A 21,022-nucleotide genomic window follows, 5' to 3' on the forward strand; every position below is an offset into this window, starting at 1 on the left:
CTAGACACCCGCATGCATTAGGGGACCTGCCACAGCAGCAAAGCACAGAAGGGAAGTACGGTTTGAGATGCTAATGGAGCTGCAAAAGAAATTGTTGTACTGCACAGTTACTGTAGTCAAAGAAGTACATCCTAAGCCTTGCATGAGCTACTGTACTTGGAGAATTCCAGCAGCAAAACATAAGGTAGCCAGGCTTTGAGTTGTGGGGGGGAAGTCACAGAGAAAGCAAGCTCTGGCTCTTGCCATAGTAACTGCTGCCATGCAGCAATACTTTGAGTGTGCTGACCCTCACTTCAACTTGCATGTAGTCCAGGAACCCAGAATCAGGGCAACAGCTCCTACCTGGTCCGCCCATCTCTTTCCTGCCTTCCCAAAGGAAAGCAGAACACCCTCAGATGGTCAGTCACAGCCCACACCACATGGTCTAATCCTATCCTCCTGAAGGGAGACCCACAGCTACCAGCCTGTTTCTCAGCATGAGAAGGAATAATTAACTGGTTGTATCCGCCCTCACCGCAGTCAAGCACAAGACTATGACAAACACCCTTGGCCCTGGCCCTACCTGTGTTTGAGTAGAGATAGTAACACTCCTCTCCTACACCTGACTACTCCTGCACCAGCTTCAAAGCTGATTTACTGCTACTGCTGAGCGAGGCCCCTGCCAGCCTGCTCCATATGCCTGCACTGCTGCAATCCAACAGTCACAGTGAGCACCACGTACCTCTGAACTCGCTAGGGCAGCACACAGCAAAGGCACTTGTGACCACAATTCCCCAGTCCAAAATGTGTGTAAATGCAGCACCCGAAGCCCAACACATTGGGATAGCTGTTGCTGCTACATTCTGGAGGGGCTTGGGCAGCTAAGGAAAGAGGATAAAGGGCTAAAAGCTAAACACAGTGGCTAGGAGGGCTCACTGTAGGGAACAACTTGCAGCAGGAAGCTGCTGCCTATAGAGAACAGGATCCTGTTGCTAGGTCTGATGGGTTGCCCCAGGACAGGACACTTGGTCTTAAGGGGGTCATTTTATTGTTTCACTTCTCCAAATGTACAAAAAAAATTAGAAAATAACTGTACCCCCACCCCCTCCCAAACCACAAAACAAACCTGGGGAGCCCCACAACAGTGCAGCTAAGAGACGGCAGGAAATTAAACATTACTAGATACAGCAGCTGGGGCTCCTCGGCCCGCATGGCCACTGGCTCTCCATAGCCCAGAACTGGCCCCAATCTGACCAGTGCTTCCCCAATTCACACAGAGCTCATCCTCACAAGGTGGCAAGCAGGTACTTTACAAATCTTCCTTCACCTTCTTCTTGGATTTCTTGGATTTCTCTTCCTCCTGCAGCACGGGAGTGTTGGTTGCCTCCCGCTTCAGGTAGCTGATGAAGTCACTCACTTCTCTGCCCCCCTGCAGAAAGCAAATGACTGTCAGGCAGGACCTGTACACACCATGGACTTCCCCTCTCCTGAAGGGGGTTCAGGTGCCTGGCAGGAGACCCAGGTGACTGCAAGCAGAGTTCCCCCCAGGGCCTGCAACACAAAGTACAATAGCCAGTACCATCAGGTGTGTTCCCAGGGTAACAGGACATAGTGCCACCCCCAACTCTCAAAGAGGCTTGAGTATAATTAGAACACCTGGATGCTCTTCACTTCTTTACAAAGTATCAAGAACAGCAAAATATTCACCTCATACTTCTTTGGACTCTGCTTCTTGCCAGCTGGAGCAAAATAGATGGTGGGGAAACTGGAGAGAGAAGAAACACATGAGCTCCTGAGATGCTCTGATTTCTATCAGACCAGCCCCAACTGAAGGGACTCACACCCCACACTGCCCTGGTTTAACATGGCACAGCTTCAGTGGCTCTGAGGCACCAGGTGTGGCCCTTCAAGAGCCTGGCAGATCTGGCTGAGCTCACAGGTTCAAGTTTGCTAGCTTTTGGAACAGCAAGCCCAGATTTGTTTTCACACTGCCAGGAACAGAATCTCAGCAGATTCCAAAGCAGCAGGACAGACCTCCAGGCAAAGCCAGGACACCAGAATCCTGGAGAAGCCAGGCAGATTAGTGTATTTTGTTTTCACTCTTGATTTCTGCACATCAAGCCATTGCCCAGCAGTCACCTAGCTATTGCCTGGCAACCCCCACACCCTTCCCCATGAGGGTCTTTCAGCTCTTCAGTGCTGTGCCCCAAGTCAGACAGAGAGGGACTCATGCACTGATGTGTGGTGTCACAGCAGTCAGACCTACCCTCGGACTTCATAGGGAGAAGGCACATCATTGGCTGTAGCATCCATTTTGGCAATGATGATATTGGGATCTTTGCTGAGCTGTGGGTAGAAAGAACCCATCAGTTACCAATTCCAAAATACAGTAACCCAGCAGTCAGCATGATCTGGGACAGCGTTATCAGAGGACAGTGCGTAGGGAATGCCACTTCACCAACCCCCACTACATGGGAGATTTTCATCATGCAGAAGGAAAAGACCCAAAAAGAAACTTGGGCAGTTGAGGCCAGTCACTGAATCCGGGAATATTCCTGTGCCCTAGCCAGTAACACAGACTAAATATACCAGTGTGGTTGCTACCACAGATCCTGCTGCAAGATATCTGCACTCCGCAAAGAGACCAAAATCTGTAGTCTTCAAGAAGGCACAATTATACCCCATTGTCACTGAGGCTAGAAAGAACCTGCAGGATCATTTAGTGCTGCAAAATTCTAGTTCACATTTGCAAGAATCTCAGACTTACCTTCTCCCCCAGTTCTTTGTATTTGGGCTCCAGATTCTTGCAGTGGCCACACCATGGTGCATAGAACTCTATCAGGACATCTTTGTCTTGTGCATTAACAATTTCATCAAAGTTCTCAGCCACCACCACCTGTAAGGGTTGATCACACCAGTTAGTTCCTTCGAAGTCAGAGATGAGGTGATGACATGCTCCACACACTCCACCCTCCACCCAAGCCTGCGTCTCCCACACTTGCACAGCGAGCAGCAGAACCAAACACAGCACTCCTCATCTGCACCATGCAGGTAAAAACCTGCCATAAGTTACCAGCACTACCTCCAAGTGAGGTCTGCATACGGTGTCCTCGCAGGAAGATAAAGTCATTTCTTCTTAATCCCAGCAAGCAATCAGCAGGACTGGCTGAGGCCATTGCCCCAAAAACATCTGTGAATCCCGTGACTTGCACTTCTGTGTAAGGCTCTCATCAAAAAGCCAGGCCAGGGAATGTTCTTACTCAGGGCAGAATTGCCTGGGAGGGTGAAAGGCAGGAATTCTACCAGATCTCAGTGATGAGATAAACAGGGAGATCCCTAAAATAGTGCAGTCACAACCAACAGGTAGACCATGCCATGAAGGAGTGAGCACAAACCAAGAGGACAGGCCTTTGTGTAAGCCCTGGAAATCTGGATGCTGCTGCACTCACAAAGCACGTAACTGCTGGGGCCAAGCAGCAGTTACTATGCTAAGAGGAAAAAAACAGAACCCAAACTGCAAGCTGCAGGTGATGTCTCCATCACCTCAGAAAGCTGCAGTGGAATAAGGGAGTGAGTAATTCCTCTGTCTATCAGCACAGAGGCCTCTTGAGCTACCACCATGCCTCGCTCCCAGCACTTCCCACAGGCACAGGAAGCTGCTGCTGAGCAGTGTCTCTGCAGCCATAAGCAGCACTCACCTTTACAGGGCCATCGTTGCTTTCAGGGACAGGCTCTGATTTCAAGTATTTTTTCAAGTTTCCATCAAAGTAATCTTGCAGGAATCTCTCCAGAGCCTTTCCGTCACGGCTGAAAGAAAAGTGATGTTACAGCCATCATCACACACACAGGATGAGAGAGGGAAACTTTCAAGGCTTATTTAAGCTACTTCCACCCACACAACAGATGCCACCTGCATCTTTGACAGCACCACTCTGGGGCTGGCTCAGTAGACCTCCAGAACAAGTGCAGTGATGTCCTTAAGGGCTCTGACAGGAGGCTGGATGCACATCCCATTCAAAATTTTAGGCCTTCCAGCATTCTTCAGGTTTTTTTTTCAAAATGAAAGGTACAATGAATTCTTCTGCCCTTTACTGCACCCTAATTCCTAACCAGAATTTCAGGATCTTGAATTAAATTCTCTCCATTTGTATAACAGGAGGGGCTGCAAGCTTTCTGGAGAGTAGGAAAACACATGAGCAGGAGCCATTTTGACCCAGCAATTGCTTCTTCCAGCTGCAACAGCCAGCTTTCCTGTTTCCTCAAAGCTAACAAAGTATCATCTGGTCAGAGACCTCTAGACCAAAGTCCATCAGATGAGACCCATTACCATCAAGTTCAAGAACTCACGAGAACTCTTCTTGCATGACATATTTATCTCCTTTGGCAGTTCTGATGGCAACGACGGGGGCCTCACCCACACTGCTGTCCAGACCAAACTCAGAAAGCTCGTGGCCAAAGGTTTTCCGACTAGCAACAGCATAAGACAGTTTGTGGCCAGCATCCAAGAACTTCTTTGCAATCATCATAACTCTGAGGGGAAAACATAAACAAAACCACAAAGCGTTATTTCTTTGAACATTTTCTTCTACATGGTGTAAGACCCTTCAAGATGACATACACATCGGACTAGGAATTCAGTGGCACAATGTGCTCCTCAGAGCCAAGTCCTGTAGAAATGGTGCTGAGAAGCAGACCGGTGTCTGTGGTGACTGAGGCAAGTGTTGCGTTTGCATCCTCCACCTGCGTGACCCCGGGCTCTCAGCACGAAGGGCAGAACTGCACACCACAGCAGTGAGGCAGTTTGTGGGTAAGGGCTAGGTTCCTAAGGACCAGGGATCCAAGAGCAATCACACAGGATTTCAGAGGATTGTCACCCAAGCTATGGAAGTGCAGCAAGGCAGGAACAGTGCACGGCCGATTTACCCCCACCATTCCCACCTGTTGCGCCAGTAGTTGGATCCCTTGGCATTCTTCTCATAGTCAACATCGTAGTATGCCACCAGCAAGTCCTTGCCCTGGATCAAGTCTTTGTTGTCTTCAGTCATGTGAGGGCAGATGCCAAAGCTGTAAACGAGAGAGGTATTAGTAGAGTCCATGACCCCAGAACAGGCTGGACACAGCACACTTGCTTCCCACCCACGAGTTAAATGCCAGTGATCAATCACACCTCAGGAAGAAATACTTTGCTCATTCCTGCTCAGGATTTTCTCAGTCAAATCTCCATCTCCTGCCACATCAGTGGCTAGAGCTGACCCATTTAAGGCCAAAGTTAGCACAGCTCTCACAGGTTCAGTTTTTAAACAGAATCATGGTTAGAATACGGAGAGTGCATGCCAACAGCCATGTCAGGATTTCAAGAAGGTGTCCCCAAAGGGAAGCAGTGCCAAGACATGCAGCAGAAGTGGCAGCAATGAAAAAACAAGCTCTGACATGGCCAAAGCCAACTGGAGCCAGTTCTGTCACATTTGTTGGTGAGGAATCACTCACATGTTCTCCTGGATGAATTTCTTGATCTTTCCACTGGTGATTTTGTCTTCTGGGTACTTGATAGAGCTCTCCTCAAACTTGTTGGTCAGGCGCGGAGGACGGAATAGGACAATACCTCTGTGGGGAAGCAGGTATTGTGAATTAGTTCAAAGCGTCCCTGGGAATCCAAGGACAGCAGCCAGATGGGGCAAAAACCCACTCTCCAGTGACAATCCCCACTCACCATTCATAGCTCAAACAACACTGTCTAGTTTCTTGATGAAACTAGTGCACTAGGTGTAGCTGTCAGAGCCTTCTCCATGATTCAGAGCGGCCACAATGAGAAACAAAACTCTCACCATAACAACGAATACAGAAACAAAATGTCTCTGTTGAGATACTTGCCACACAGAGGCAGACACAAACACTTCGGAGACCATTTACACCTTTCTATCTCAATTCAAAAGAAACACCACTGTCAGCTGAGGAAGAAACCAGACCTTAAGCTGTGTTTAAAAACTGAAACCATTTAAGTGGAATCCATGAATTTGTTCCAAATGCCTAAATAATAAGAAATCTTTGTATTAAGTAACTTACTCTCCATCTTCCTTGTACTTCTGGACCAGCTGCTCCTCGGTGGTGTGTGCAAAGCGGTAGTTATCCCTGAGGCTGTTGGCTGCTTTCATGAACTCCGAATAAGCATCCCCAGATGCATCACCAAAGAAGCCTGCAGCAGAAAGGCAGACTGTGACCTCAAACCAACCCAGCTCTGGACCCTCTGCAGGTCTCAGCATTTTTCTCTACAATGCACTGGATCAATCCTGAATCCAGTCCTTCAGTGTATGTTGAGGTATTTACCTTCGACAGCTTCTCTCCCATTTTTTGGGACCTCCTTGCACCCCCCCCCCCGACCCTTTCCAGCAGCAGAAAAGTTACTCAGGAGAAGCCCTAGCTGGTCATTCAGCCAAGGACAATCGTCCCCTGAACAGCCAAACATCCACTGGTGATTGTGTAACAACTGGCACTTAATACCAGTAAGTTTAGGAATGCTGGTTAATACTCCTGTGGTCATACCTACAAGATGGCACCTGATTTGCACCATCTGCTGTTGCCACATGTAACCACAGGCACCCAATGCCAACAGGCCTCTGATGCCACCAGAGCAACAAACACACCCAAAGCAACCCAAAGCTACCTGATGTCAGCCAGCCAAGAAAGCAACAACCACTGGAAAACAAATACTATAGTGCCAGGGGAGCCAACAAAGCCGGATGGCCAGGGAAAAAAAAAAATAAAATAAAAGAAAAAATTTGGAGGGAATACCCAAAGGTCCTCAAATAAAATCTCCCACTTGAAGCGGGAACAGCCCCAGTCAGACTAGGTTGCTCAGAGCTTTGTCCAACTAAGTTGTGAAAATCTCCCAGGCTGAACATTTTAAAATCCCTCTGGATACATGTTCTAGGGCTTTATTGTTCTCATTACCAGCAGTGGTTTTGTTCACGTCCATCTGGAATTTCATTTGCTGCAGCCCATGGTACTGCCTCTGCTCTTTCCACACGAGCTCCCAGAGCCCACTCATTTCAGGATGCACCACCTCTACTCACCCACGACAGAAGCATCTTTATCGCCAATGAACTTCTCAAACTCAGCCACAGAACCGAGAGCCACCGAAGCAGGTCCCGCCTGTTTCTTGAGATGGCTGACAATCCCATCTTGAAAGATTAGTAAAATAAGTAAAGGGATCAATACCAAGTTCCACAAGACATTTTTCAAGCTTCCTAAACCAGAAATAGTTTCTGCAGAATCCATACACATCTCTCATACGATAAATATGTGAACTGAAGGACTGCTCCCATTAGCTTCACACAGGAGCTTTCTAGCATCCTGGCAACTAGGAGCTAATGTGGAAACCTTCACCTTTAAAGGAGAGCTTTAAAGGAAAATAAACATCCCAGGCTTTGCCAGCACTAAGAGTTCTGGAGAGAGTAAGGGGTTGGGGGGTGTATGTGTAGGTGTGAACCTTCTCTGCATCCCTGGCTGTTATATGCTGCCTCCTGCTGCAGCTCAGCAAACCAGATGCTGCCAAACAGTTCTTACCTGCTGTTCTGGGCCCATCATAGGTCCCTGCCTCTTCTCCATCTCGAAAAATCTTTAATGTGGGATATCCACTGACTCCATACTTGTTACAGGTATTGGAATTTGCTGTACAGTCAACCTAAAGGAAAAGAAACCTTGCTACAAGGACTGAGATCCAGCCCTAACACACTAATCACAGACAAGGGACTAGAGGGATCCGTCACACACTGCCTGGTACTCGACAGCCCAGATTGGGAAAGAGGTAGCACAGGTATAATGAGACGCCCAGAAAAATATCGAGAAAATACTGCAAAGACTAAATAGTTTCGAGTTCGACCAGACTACACACCAAAAAAATACTAGAAAGGATAGTTTCTTGCAATCAATAACACGGCATTTCTCAGTATCTTGTCAGTCCCAAAGTTCATATAACATTTGAAGAAAACAGGCTGACCTGACCAGGAGGCCATGGTGCCAAGAGTCCATGCCACTTCCCATAAAGGAAGAGACCCTGATTTGAGAAAACTCTACGAGTTTTTGTACAGAAAAGAAAGCTCCTCGTCAGCATGCCTCAGTGGGTGCGTGCAGCACGGCGCTCGCTCTCAGCCTCATCACACAGCTCCGAGCAGGCCTATTTCCCCGGCTGGGGCGAGCCCTCACACACCCTCTGCACAGCCGCCGCGCGGCTGCGGCCCTGCAAGGACCGGCTTCCAGATTATTTTAGGGCTCCAAGGCATCAAAGAAACGACGTCCGTCAGGCCTGCAGAGCAGGAGCCCGGTCACCGGCCGCCCCGGGTCCGGCCCAACGCGGGAGCCTGTGCTCACCTTCACGAGAGGCACGATCCCCTTCAGCCGGGTCGCGGCCGACTCGTACTCCGGCGCCAACCGCTTGCAGTGTCCGCACCTAGGGGCACGGAAGGGAGTCAGACCGGCCGAGCGCCCCTCTCGGCCCGCCCCCGGCCCCCCGCCCCCAGCGGCCCCTCACCAGGGCGCGAAGAACTCCACGAGCACCAGCCCCGGGCGCTCGGCCAGGCCACTCTCGAAATCGGCATCGCTCAGCTCCACCACGTCGGAAGCGCGAGCGCCGAGGGCGAGCAGCAGGAACAGCAGCAGCGCGGCAGGCAGGGCCGGCTGCGGGGGCCGGGGCGCGGACATGACGGCGGGAGCGGCGCGAGCGGCGCGTCCGGGAGCGGCGGGGCCGGGAGCGGCGGCTGAAGGAGCGCCGGGGCCGCAGCCGGAAGTCCGGCCCCCGCATCCGGATCTGCCGTGTGGCAGCTCCTGATTGGGCGGCACGTCACGGGGCGCGTGCCAGCGGGGCCGGGGTTTCCGCGCCGGCCCCGCCCCTCCTCATGGCCGCCGGTGCTCGGCGCTGCCCGGGCGGCGGCGGGGGCGGGCCGGGGCTGCGGGCTGGTGCCCGTCTGCCATCCTCGGGGCAGTCCCCGAGCACCGAGCACCGAGCTGTGTTACGCCGACCACAGCGCCTCCCTTTCCCCGGCCGGGACAGGGGGCCGCGGAGGCTCCCCGGGGCCGCGCGCTGCCGATCCGCGGTCGGTCTCCGGGAGCTTTGCTGGCCTGACGGCTTTAACGGTGCATTAACCCCGCCGTGTCTGTATCGCGCAGTGCCGGCGCGGCGGTGACACGTGCGCAGCACATGCCGCACGACAGCGCTCGGCTCGCTGCGGGCTTGCCGGCTGGATTTCGCTCACGCATTTTCGCCCACCACCCCTCACGCTCCGGCCCTGCGACAGTCTGGCGTTCCCCTGGCCCCGAGCCAAACCCGGGAGCGGGTCTTTACCCCGTAACCCCATCCGTCGGCATTTGCACCTTCTGCTGGGGTCTGCGGTCAGAAGGTGCTTCGTCTGTGCCATCCCGGCCGGGGTGCTCGGCTCGCCCCCAGCTTTGACCAGGCACAGCCTGCTCCCACCTCGCACCACCGTGTCTCGGTCCTGCCAGGGCCTGGGGCTGTCCCCGCACAAAACCCCGATTCTCACCCTCCCTTTGCAGCGCGCCGGGCAGCTCAGGTGGGCCTTGGGGGACAGTGCATCAACTGGGGAAACGTCCTCGGTACCCCGTTTCCGCCTCACCATCCGTTTCTCCTTAGAGCCCACGTGCTCCTGCCCTCGCCTTGTCAGGTCCCTACCGCTGACCGCTGAGTTTTAGCAACTGCTCCGTCTCCCCAGAGCTGATGACTGGGGCCAGCCCTCATCAGCTCACCTCCGGCACGGGGGCAGCCGCCCGGGCTGTTTCTGGCATTTTTGTCACCAATATTGAGCTGCATCAGCCAGTCGGCCCCAGGGCTGCGGGGACAACCCGCGTCACGTCTGTGACTCCACCGTCGCCATTGCGACAGAGCGGCGGGCCGGGCCCGCCCCGGGGAGCGCCGTGCGCCCGGCATGCGCGCCCCGCGCCGGCAGGGGGCGCTGCCCGCCGCCCCGGGCCGCTCCGCTCCGCCCGGCGTGGGGCGGGCGGGGCCCGACCGAGCCGTACCCGCAGCCCCGGGCCGTGTCCGGTGTCTGCAGCACCGAGCCGTACCCGCAGCCCCGGGCCGTGTCCGCAGCCCCGGGCCGTGTCCGGTGTCTGCAGCCCCGGGCCGTGTCCGCAGCCCCGGGCCGTGTCCGGTGTCTGCAGCACCGAGCAGTACCCGCAGCCCCGGGCCGTGTCCGCAGCCCCGGGCCGTATCCGCAGCCCCGAGCAGTATCCACAGCACCGAGCAGTACCCGCAGCCCCGGGCCGGTGTCCGCAGCCCCGAGCAGTGTCCGCAGCACCGAGCAGTACCCGCAGCCCCGGGCCGTATCCGCAGCCCCGGGCCGTGTCCGCAGCCCTGGGCAGTGTTCTGCCGCCCGGCTGCCTCCGCCCGTGCCGGGTTCCCGTTATCAATAATGCAGGAGCTCGGCATCGTTTGCGGTGGGGGGGCTGGCGCCGGCCTCGGATTAGAGCCCAGAACCGAGGCCAGCGACAGTCGGCTCCGTCGCACCGTGGGCGTCCAGCCCCAGCGGCAGGAGCGGGGTGAGCAGGCAGGGACCGGACAGGATCCCGTGCCGGGGAAGTATCAGGTGTCACAGCTTGTCTCGGCGGTCTGTGGGACGGGGGTCTCTGGGGCTGCCAGTGTCGGAGGAAGGCTGGGAGCCGTAGCGAATGCGGGAGCGGCGGGGGCCGTACTGCGGGAGGTGCCGGACCGAGCCCTGCGGGACCTCGTCTATCTCCCTCTCTCTCGCTCCTGCTGCCCGCAGGACGCAGGAATGGCTGCTTTCCTTCCCAGCCCGGGGATGCTGCTTCTGCTGGTGCTGCGGGACCCCAATCCCAGTGAGTGAGCACGGGCCTCCGGAGTGCAGCCGCCGCGGATAGATGCGTGCTCCAGGGCCGGTTCTGCTCCCTCAAGTCTAGAGACGTTCCTCGCTACTGCGCGGGCCCAGGGAACGACTCCCAGGACTGACACCCGCTCCTGGCACTGACCGGTGCATGTGCCCTGCTCAGCCACCAGTGGCTGGGAGCGGCCAGCGCCCCGCTGGGAGTCAGAGCTATGGCTCAGGGTGAAAACTCCCCTTTGTCCCAGCGTCCTTATCCTTGTAGCAAGCCTGCCACAAACCCACTGTGAGACATTGAGCAAGGAGCTCAGAGGGAAGGTGTGGATTGCACAGGCAGTGCAATGTTGCTCTTTCCTGCAGCCTGTGCTCTGGGACCTGCTCCAGGACAGTGAGGGTACTCCTGACTTTGAGATCCTGGTGCAGGCACTGCCCATTCAGGATCCTGGCTGCAGCCCATGCAGGATCCTGAGGAGCATGGGGCCCACTGGCTCTGCTCTCCCACTGCCTGGGTGCTCAAGACACATTTCCCACAGGAGTACCGTCATTTGCCAGAGGAGACCTTCTGGAGTGTGCTGCTCAGTGTGGGACGTGAGGCCATGCAGTGCTTCCTGGCCCTGCTGCACTACTCCTGATACCAGCTGGGAGGTGGCCGGGGTAGATGGGATGGGGCAGGGGGTGCAGAGCCCATGTGTGGCGATTGTGAAGCCTTGTGATGGGGGGGAAGTCTGAGTGTTCTCTCTGCAGGGGGACAGGGTGCTGGGAGGTCAGTGGGGTGGTGAGTGCTGGGGCAAGAAGAAGCCTGAGCCATGGCTACAGCAGCACATGTTTATGGGGTCTGACCTGACGCATTGTGGGTTACAGGATGCAGCGACATGCTGGGCACAGAGATCGCACAAGCTACAGGGGGACCTGGGTCCCACAGCGCTGGCGCTGCCATGGCCCCCTCAGTGCCGGAACTGCTGCAGCGGCGAGGGGATGCGGATATCCTGCCCCTTCTCCAGCCGCCGCTCACAGTCGATCAGGTAGTTCACACCGTCGATCACCAGCTGCACCAGTTCCACCTGCACCAGGAGCACAGATGTGGTGACTGAGGGACTGTCCTGGGAGCCACACCACTTGGCCACTCCTGCTGCATGCAGGGTAGGCACTGCCACTCCCAGCACCCACATGTTGGCCCCAACACACGGCCCTGGGGCTGCATGGGCACTGTGGGCCCGTCGTGCAGACACATTCCAGAACCTCCCTTCCCAGCTCTGTCTGGCACCCACCTCTGACTTCCCCAGACGGTCCAGGTTGGAGATGTCAAAGATGCCGCCTTTGGCTGCAGTGTCCACACCACCCGTCCCACGCTTCTGTAGCCGGAGGTTCTCTAGGATCTTAGGGAAGCGGCTGTCCTGGTGCCCACAGAAAGTGTCAGTGCTCAGCAGGAACAACAAGGGAGTCAGGGCTCTGTAGCCAAATCCTCCCTGGTGCAGGCCCCTGCTGCTCACAGGGTCCTGTCAGTGGGTCACCAGCCACTGACAGTCCTGCCCTGAGCAGACTCAGGCTGACACCTGGGACCTGGGCCTTTCTGGCCAGGACTGCAGGCAGTAGCTGGACCCTATGCCTCCTAGGGGAACCTGAGCGTGGTCCAGGGCTGGGTCCCATGTTGTCCTGCACCTATGTGGCTGAGCTCCCCACAGTCCTAGCCTGGCTCACCACAAAACTGGCCATGGCAATACCTTACTGAGCAGTGGCAGCTTGATGTGGACACCCGCTCGCAGCCCCGTGCCCAGGTTAGAGGGGCAGGTCAGGATGTAACCCAGCCGCTCATTCCACATGAACTCCCAGCCTCGCTCCTGGATTAGCCGCTCCACCTGAGTTAGAGGCACAAGCAGTTGTTCAGCCCTGGCTGAGGAGCACCCAGCAGAGGGCCAGCATCACAGGAGCCCTGCCTGCTCCTCTTTGCCTGTTTATGGGGCTGGCACAGCAGAAGCTGTTGGACACTCACCTCCTTTAGGCCCCGGCAGAACCGCTCAAAAACACGCTTCATGTTGCCCCCCTTCTCCATGGAGATGACACGTGTGTGGTCCTCCTCATTGATCCAGATCAAGAAGGTCTTCTGGTGGTTGTGCCTAGGGACAGGGCAGTGTTTGACTGTGCTGGCAGCTTGCAGAGACCCTTTGCCCACTCAACTGTGCTCCTTCTGCCCCTGACACCATGGTATTAGTGCTGCCCTTGGTTCTCATGTGCTGACTCCACCAGGGTGGGCAGCCAGGAGATGCTCCTGGAGATGGGCCAGTGTCCATGCACATGTATCACCGCTGGTGACGGGAGCTGTCTCCAGTGCCTTGGGCACAGGTGGGTGCCAGCATGGTGGTGACCCAGCCTGGACTGGGGACGGGAGCATGGCTCCTGCACCATGCAGACAGTGGGAACGGGCTTGTGAGGCATGGAGTGTGCACTGGAGGGCTGGGTTAGGTGCAGCTGGAGCTGGGAACCGTATGTGCCCTGGAGATGTTTTCCATGTAAAGCGTCAGCGAGGGTGGCATGGGCGGACAAGTGTGCTGGCTGCTGCTCTGCGGGAGTGTGGGATGTTGCATGGCTGTGCAAAGATGCTGGGAGGGAGCAGTAAGATGCAACCGTGGCAGGGTAGGTTTGTGTCACATAGAGTGTGCAGAAGCCAGGAGGAATGCTGGGGATTGCCCAGGGAGCAGAAGGCAATTTGAGGTTTTTGGCAGCCTTAGAGTGCAAGGTGCTGCAGGATGATGAGAGCAGGCAGGATTGACAGCTGGTACTGGCTCCACAGTCCCTTTTGCCAGTACTGTGCTGTGTTTGTGTAGGGAACAGTAGACTGCTGACAGTGATGCACAAGGAGCTCCCAGGTGAGGCCACAGAACCCATGGTGAGCACGGCCCAGAGGCACTGGTGCCATGTGCTAGGGTCTGTGGCATGGCAAACACGGGAAACGTGGGTGGCAGGGCTGAGATGGATGGAGCAGTACGTCCCCCCCATTTCTGCCCTGCCGCCCAGTGCCAGGGCAGAACCTCACCAGATCCCTCGGGCGTCAGGCCAGTCCCGAGCCATTCCTGCTGCTGTCAGGAGCGGGGACACCGGCTTGTCAAAGAGGAAGTGGTCCTGGAGGGAGGCAGAGTTCATGGGCTCACCCAGGCTGCATGGCTGGAGCCAGGGCACCCTCACTAGTTCCAGTACTCCCTGTCTCACTGGTCCCACCTGCCATGCAGGAGATTCACCACGGCTCTCCCAGGCAGGGCACCCATGGGCAGGAGCCCCTTGCCTTCCTGGCCCGGGAGGCTGAAGGTTGCTGGTGCACAGCCCACCCTGTGCCAGGGGCTGGTGGGGCACCAGCTGAGTGCAACAAGCCTGCCTTCCTCTGGGCATGGGCAGGGAAATGGGGTCAAGAGTCAGAGGTGGCCATGAGCTGCTGGGGCTGACTTTAGAGAGCTCCTGGCTCCTGAGGGCTGAGCAGCACTGTGCTGTTGGGCTGCCTTGCTAGGGCAGGGCTCCTGGTTGAAGAAGACAGCATAGCTGTAAAAAGAGGCTGCAGCCTCCCAGAGAGGCAGTGCCAGGAAGGGGCACTGCATGCACCGGGGGGCTGGTTGGGAGCTGCACGGACTCACATCAATGAGCTGCTGTTGCTCGTTCTCGGTCATCTCGCTGAGGCGGTAGTACCGGCCCGCCAGGTCCCCGGTGAGGCCACTCAGTGCATCCACAACCACTTTCTCCACCTCTCGTCTCTCGGCACGGGTGCAGGCTGGCGGCAGGCTCAGGCCACGGATGCTGCGCCCAGTCCGGACCCGGGACGAGAGCACATAGCGCTCATCAAACTGGCCAAACTTTATCTGGAACAGACAGGAGCCACAGGGTGCTCATGGGGTGGCCTTGGTGCTGTCAGGGCCCTACCCCCAAGGCCCAAGGAAGGACACCCGCGTGCAGCACCACTGTCCAGCTTCTGCACCTTTGTGGCGTCCAGGTCTGTGACGTGCTTCATGGTGCGGGGGTTGTATCCATTGTGCCGCTCCTGAATCACAGGGTCAAACAGGTCGGCAAACACCTGGAAGCAAGTGGGACAACGTACAGCAGACCAAGGGCTTCATGAAGCCCCTGCCACAAGCCTGGCAGGGCCCCACTGCCAGTATGGGGGACAGCGTGTCCTGCAGTGCAACAGCAATCCACGGGGCAAGTGGAGCAGGAGGCTGCAGGGCTCCAGCAATAGCTGCTCCAAAAGAGCCCTGTGTCCTGCAGGAGCATGTGGAGACTTTCCAGGGGCCTCTCCAGCTGCTAAGGCTGAGCAAGAGGAGGTGGGCAGTAATGACCCCGGCTGCTGGTTGTACCATGGGTACTGGGACTCCTCTGGCTGCTGGCAGGCAAGGCTCTGGCTGCCACTCACCTCATAGGTCTCTTCATCACCAGCTACGATGCCCACAGTCTTGATGAAGGGATGGCCAGGGTTGTCGACGCCAGTCTGAATGCACTGGTCCAAGGTCCAGCCATTTGGGGTTGCCTTGTCACAGAGCCTGGCGTAGATGGCTGGCGTCAGGTTGCTGGCCATGCAGTTGTTGTGCTTCCGCAGGTCAGGGTACTCAGCGCTGTGGGAGGAGACACCAATGAGTTCTTTGGGGCCAGGGGACCCCTGCACTTGTGCCTGTGCTCCACAGAGACTCTTGGTGCAGGTATGGGCAGGGGAGCTCAGGGAGGGGTCAAATACTCTGCTTATCTACAGCAACTGGGAGCAGGGAGGCAGTTACAGGCCTTGCAGGGCAAGGGCAGGGAGAGTCCAAACCCAGGGCTGGCACTGAACCAAGAGTCCACAGGCAAATCCGGACCAGTCCTTAGGGAGCGGCTCCTTATCAAAAACACAGCAGGGCCCCAAAGTGGGAGAACCTGCTGGGTGAGCAGTGGGGCCATGTGAGTCCATCCCCACACTGAGCTGCCAGGGCAGCTGGGCTGCAGAGTGGGGGTCCCACTCCCCTTGTCCTCCCTGGGGCTGCCCTAATGCCAGCTCAAATGGAAAGGGGCCACTCCTTGTCTGCTGATGCAGTGGGTAGGGGAGGCAGGACATGCAGTCTGCAGGGTCCTGGCTTGCTTGACCCCTGGACCTCTGCACCTCTGCCCCCCGGATGCTGTGGGGCAGGAGATTGGCTGACCCTGATCTGCAGCACAGTCCTAGTGCAGTTTATTGTATTAGGGGGATACTTTCCTCTAATCAGCTTAGAGGGAGGCTGTCTCTTGACCTCATTCCCACTTTAGACAGGCTTTGTGCTTGTTCTGCACTCACAGGGAAATTGGCAGGCAGGACCTGCTTGCCTTGGCCAAATCTCTCTTGAGGGTGCCTCCACTCACCTTAGTGGGACAGGACTGGCCCTTGTCAGCCCAGGAGACCACACTGGTGGCTGGAGGGGGTCCTACATTCCTGGGGACACCCTTCTGAGAGAGGCCTGCTTTGGGGGTGACATAGCTTGGGGTGAGTGTCCATGTGGGAGGAAAGAGGCCTGGGCTAGCACAGGTCTGGCTGCTGGGAGCAAGTCAGACATCAGCACTAGAAGCAAGTCCTGGCACCCCCTGTGCTCAACTCCTGCTCTTGGGCTGAGTGCTCACACTGGACATTGGTTCTGGCTGCCAGCACCAATCCTGTGCTGCAATGCAGAGCCCTGTGGCTGCCACTGCCTCCTCCCCTGTGTCTGCAGGCCAAGGAATGTGGCCCTTCGCCCACAGCTTGGCTACTGCTCATGGCTTCCTGTGCTGTGCAGAAACAAAGGGAGGTAGGGCTCCCATTGCATTGTGTGGGGAAGCACTAGCGCTGCTGCCTGGACCAGCAGAAGGAGGCATTTGCTCCAGACAAGAACTGGTCCCAGGGTTGAGGGGGCTGCTTTCAACCCACACAGACCTGTGCCCTGATGAGATGATCCAGCTAAGAGGCTGACGTGGCACGCATGGGATGCAGCCTACCCTGGCCTCCCTCACTGCTTCTGCCCCTGTCATCTGCTGGCCACTGTCTCCCCAGGGTGACACACTTGTAAAAAGCATTTGCTGATCAGAATGGAACACTTGGACAGGTTCCTCCACTGCTCATGCTGCTGGGCATGCCAGGACCACTTGTTGTGCTTTCTGTGTGACAGAGGATGCCCAGGAGCAATAGAGGTTCCTAAGGAAAGCCAGCTTAGTCCCAGCAGGCAGGAGACTGCTATGGGTTGAAGCATGCTGTCTGCCACAGCTGTCTACACCTTCCCTGAGGGGTTCAGCATCCAAACCCTGAGACTCCAGGCTCCTGCCTGCAGGTGCTGTGCCTACTGCAGTGCTGACTGAGCACCCGATTGGAGTGCACCCGCCCCAAACAGCCCCAGACCACAGAGAGCAAACTGTGACAACCTCTCTTCAGCCTTTCTAGAGCACCTGAACTCAGATGGGTGTTGCCAGGACCAGCTGGGTAATGCTCAGGTGAAGGTCCTGAGCACCTGGTGCTGCGCTCACCGTGGTGCCACAGCGCTGCTGGGGGAGGCTGTGTCCAGGCTGGCACTGGAGAGCTCTGGCAGTGGCACCACACTCCTGCCATGTGCTCAGGGTGCCCAGGAGTCTGCTGTCATAGTGTCAAGATGATGCTGCACCTGGGCTGCTTTGACCCCTTGATTTTGGTCCCCAAGGCTGTTTTTAAAATTACGGCCATTTCAGCACCATCTGTTTTATTCCCACAAAAATTTTGTTTTGTGCCACAGCACCGAGTGATATCTTAAAAGTCTTTTCCAACCTCAGTGATTCTATGATTCCACGGTTCTGTGGTATTGTGGGCTCCTGCCCAGCTGCAGAGGCTGGAAGCGTGGATGTCTGCCAGGAGTGCAACTCAGCAGTGGTGCCCATGCTGTCCTGTGCTCACTGCAGCCTGCTGTCCTGCCCATGACCTCAAGGTGCAGCTGCCCTCTCTGCCCTTGAGCAAGCAGGTGCCTGACCCCAGAGCAGATCTGCCCAGCAGCCAGCAGGGATTATTACTCCATTGTCTACTGACTGGGCAGCTTCTCCAGAAGTGACAACTACCTGCACCTCCCCACAGCTCTTCACCTCTAATGTGGCAGCCTCCAGTGCCCTTCCTGGCATCACTGGCCTGAGGTGCCCAGGCAGTCCTAGCCACACATGGCCTCTGGAGAGGTGTGGGGGTGTGTGGGGTGAGCAGCAGACCCTGTGTCCTGGCATGGAACTGGGAGCTGGCAGGCAGCCAAGCACGAGGCTTGCTTACGCAGGGAGGAAGGGGCTTGGGCTTTGTCTGGAGAGGCTTTGGCAGGGAGCCCCAACATGGTGGCCCAAATGTGGCGCCATGCCTGTCATAGGACCCACCTGGCAGAAGGCACAGGGTGCCCATGTCTCCTTGAGGTGGGAGTGCCTGTGCCCTCACAGCATGGCCATCTGTACTCCAGTGCCTCTGAAAGGAGGCTGTAGAGTGTTGCTCAGACCCCTCAGGGCTGCTGCCAATGTCCCTCAGTTTTTAACTTAAAGACTAGAGGGGCAAAATCCTCGGGGGAGTCAGCTGCAGAGTGAGGGATTGCAGCTCACCCCTAGGGCTCCATCCAGGTTCTTTTCAAGTGTCAGCACTGTCACAAAACCATTCCCAACTGAACAGAACCCCCCAGGAGGCTCATTTTAGAGCTTCTCAGCCACAGCCTCACCTTGATTTCATCCCCTCCTGACCTGATGTCTGCGTCTCTGCAGTTGTTCAGAAAGCTGGAAAACATCCCCCTCTTGGGAGATAAATAATCAATAACATCCGGCCTTTGTAATTCTATGAACTCAGTCAATTTCTGTCCCTGACTTTCTGTAGCCCAACGCAGCTTGCCAGAGCCCCAGTGCCAGCTCCTTGTGAGCCCTCCACATGCCCAGAGTTCCCAGTCTGCAATGCAGCACCGCAACACACCACTCTGACTGTCGGCATTTGGTGCAGGGATGGCAGCAGCTGCTGGTGTTCGGAGCAGCAACGTGCTGCCTCCTTCCCACCCTGCTCCTTCCCTCTGCACAGTCTCTGCTGGCATTGGGATGGGCAGGAAAACTCAGTCCTCATTTTCCTGGCCTGCTTCTAAGATGTGCTAAGCCAAGCAGCTGTTGCCACATAAGGACTGGCTGGTGGCCGCCACGTCCCTCTCCCCTTCTGGCCCGGCCCCGTTCCTACTCTGCCTAGCTCTTGTGAGACACAGGTAGCTACTGCGTCCAGTCCTGTCTGGCGGCGTGCTGCTCTCTGGTCCTCAGGGCTGGCAGCACAAACACTGGGCAGGACCAGCCTCTGCCAGGGCAAGTGATGGTGAGTGGAACCGTGGGAATGTGAGGCACTTGGCCCTCCTGGCCTGGCTGGGCTTCCTAGGGCAGCAAAGAGCCGTTTGGAGGGGAGTGACGTGAGAGCTTCTGGTCTAGAGCTTGAACCTTAGCATTGTGCTGCAGCTATGACACTTATCTGGCTTAAGGGATCAGGCGCTGGGTATGCAAATAGGGCCAGGGCTCTTGCAGAGACAGCATTACCTCAAAAGCACCCCTAAGCCAGCCTGTGGCCGTGTATGCACCCACTTGGCCCAGCTCAGCTCTGTGCCCACCTCCCTGAAGTCCTGACTGCACATCTCATTGTCATCCAAAATCCACCCATGGGGCTGTTTGCTCAGCACCCACAGGCCCCTCCAGCTCTCCCTTTAAAAGCTGGCCCAGAGAGGGAAGAGCCAGGACCTGCCAGCAAAGCTTTTCTTTTCAATAGAGGAGTCCCTGTCCCAAAGGCAGGCGCGTGGGAAGGCTGGTACAGCCAGATGAGGTCGGGCCAGGGGCTGCTCTGACACCAGCTCCCACAGAGATCCGTGGTGTTCTGCCAGCAGGAAAAAACGGACCCTTTGCTCCATCCTGTTCCTACCAGGACATTGGCAAAGTCTCCCTGGCTTCTCTTGGGCCAAGCCTGGGGTATGTCCCCACCGGCACTGGCGGTCCCAGCACTGCTGTCTCCCAAACAACCCCAATCTCTGCCCTCCCGGTCATCCCGGGAAGTCCCTCTGGACCCCAGTCCTACTGTCAAGCATTTGTCCCCTCCCGCTCTCGCATGTCTCCGGCTGCAGCGGCTTGTCCTGGTACTCTGGGACCACCCAGGGCAGCTGGCAGCTCCGGGGCTCCCTGCCCGGACCGCAGCGCCCAGAGCCAACCCCCGGACACGGGAATGCGCCCGGGGCGGCCCCCGCAGCCCCGGCCAGCGCGGGTCCCGGGAAGGGGGCCCGTGGCAACCCCGACGAACCCCGGAGAGCCGGGACTCGCGCTCTCTGGTTCCTGCGGGACCGCACCCGGTCCGCGGCTGTGCCGGTGTCCTTGTGCGCGGGGCCGGCGGGGCCGGCGGAAACGGTGACCAGCAGCCCGAGGCGAGGCGGATCCATCCAACACGGCTGAGCCCCTGCGGCCGCTCCGTCCCCCTCCTGGCCCGGGGCCCCGGGGCAGGACGGGCTTGGTTCAGGGCCTCCCGGTCCTTCCCGCCATGGACGAGCAGCGTCCATCGCGTCGCCCCCATGAGCTGCTCCGGGACCCGCCGCCCAGGCTCGAGCCGGGGGGCGGCCGCCGCGCCCGCCCCCGGTGCCGGTGCCGGTGCCGGTGCCGGTGCCGGTGCCGCAGGGATCGTCCCCCTCCCGCCGCCCCCCGCCCGTGCGCCCTCGCCGCCCGCGCACATTACCTGGGCGGGTATCGCCGACGCTGACGGTCGCCCGCGCTGACCGAGTCCCGGGCGAGTAGGAAGCCGGCGGCGAGAGAGCCGGCGCCCACCATGGCCAGGAGGCCGGCGGAGCGGCGAGCGGAGAGAGCGCGGGCGAAGGTGCTGGCCATGTCGGAGCGGCGGAGCAAGCGCGCCGGGGCGGGCAGCGGACGTGAGGGGAATCGGAACGGGAATGGGAACGGGAACGGCGGCGGGGCGCGCGGGGGGCGGGGAGCCGGCGGGGCACGGGGGGGCCTGGCGGCACCGCCACCTGCTTGGTGCCCCGCCCCGCCCCGCCCCACCGAGGCCGCCGCCGCTTTCAGCACCGCTCGCCGGACAGCGCCGGAGGGGCGGCTGCGCCGACACGGGCCGGCTCCGCTGCGGGACCCACACCTCGGAGCCCCTCGCCGCGCCCTGGGGCGGGCGGGCGCGGCCGGGTCAAAGTTTGTCCACCCGAAGCCGGGAGCGGCGACCGCAGCTCCTCGACGGGATGCGGCCCGCGATGGGT

The 21,022-nt window shown here is 57.6% G+C and overlaps 2 protein-coding genes across 2 annotated transcripts; both read right to left on the reverse strand.

Moving 5' to 3' along the window:
• Positions 1–1,008: 1,008 nt before the first annotated feature.
• On the reverse strand, positions 1,009–8,762 carry PDIA3 (protein disulfide isomerase family A member 3). Its single transcript, XM_053988678.1, has 13 exons — positions 8,507–8,762; positions 8,347–8,425; positions 7,543–7,660; positions 7,050–7,157; positions 6,043–6,172; positions 5,467–5,583; positions 4,918–5,043; positions 4,327–4,509; positions 3,678–3,786; positions 2,747–2,875; positions 2,246–2,325; positions 1,687–1,744; positions 1,009–1,408 (listed from the first exon to the last, which is right to left on the reverse strand). The coding sequence occupies exons 1-13, from the start codon at positions 8,674–8,676 to the stop codon at positions 1,289–1,291; spliced, it is 1,527 nt and encodes a 508-aa protein (XP_053844653.1). The 5' UTR covers positions 8,677–8,762; the 3' UTR covers positions 1,009–1,288.
• A 2,875-nt stretch (positions 8,763–11,637) lies between these two features.
• Positions 11,638–20,751, reverse strand: CKMT1A (creatine kinase, mitochondrial 1A). The gene is made up of 9 exons (XM_053988790.1): positions 20,497–20,751; positions 15,217–15,415; positions 14,785–14,880; positions 14,447–14,668; positions 13,858–13,943; positions 12,817–12,940; positions 12,548–12,682; positions 12,095–12,220; positions 11,638–11,887 (listed from the first exon to the last, which is right to left on the reverse strand). Exons 1-9 carry the CDS (start codon positions 20,643–20,645, stop codon positions 11,771–11,773), a joined length of 1,254 nt encoding a protein of 417 aa, XP_053844765.1. The 5' UTR covers positions 20,646–20,751; the 3' UTR covers positions 11,638–11,770.
• Positions 20,752–21,022: the final 271 nt, after the last annotated feature.

Source organism: Vidua macroura, chromosome 12, assembly GCF_024509145.1.
Source record: "Vidua macroura isolate BioBank_ID:100142 chromosome 12, ASM2450914v1, whole genome shotgun sequence".
Lineage (NCBI taxonomy): Eukaryota > Metazoa > Chordata > Aves > Passeriformes > Viduidae > Vidua > Vidua macroura.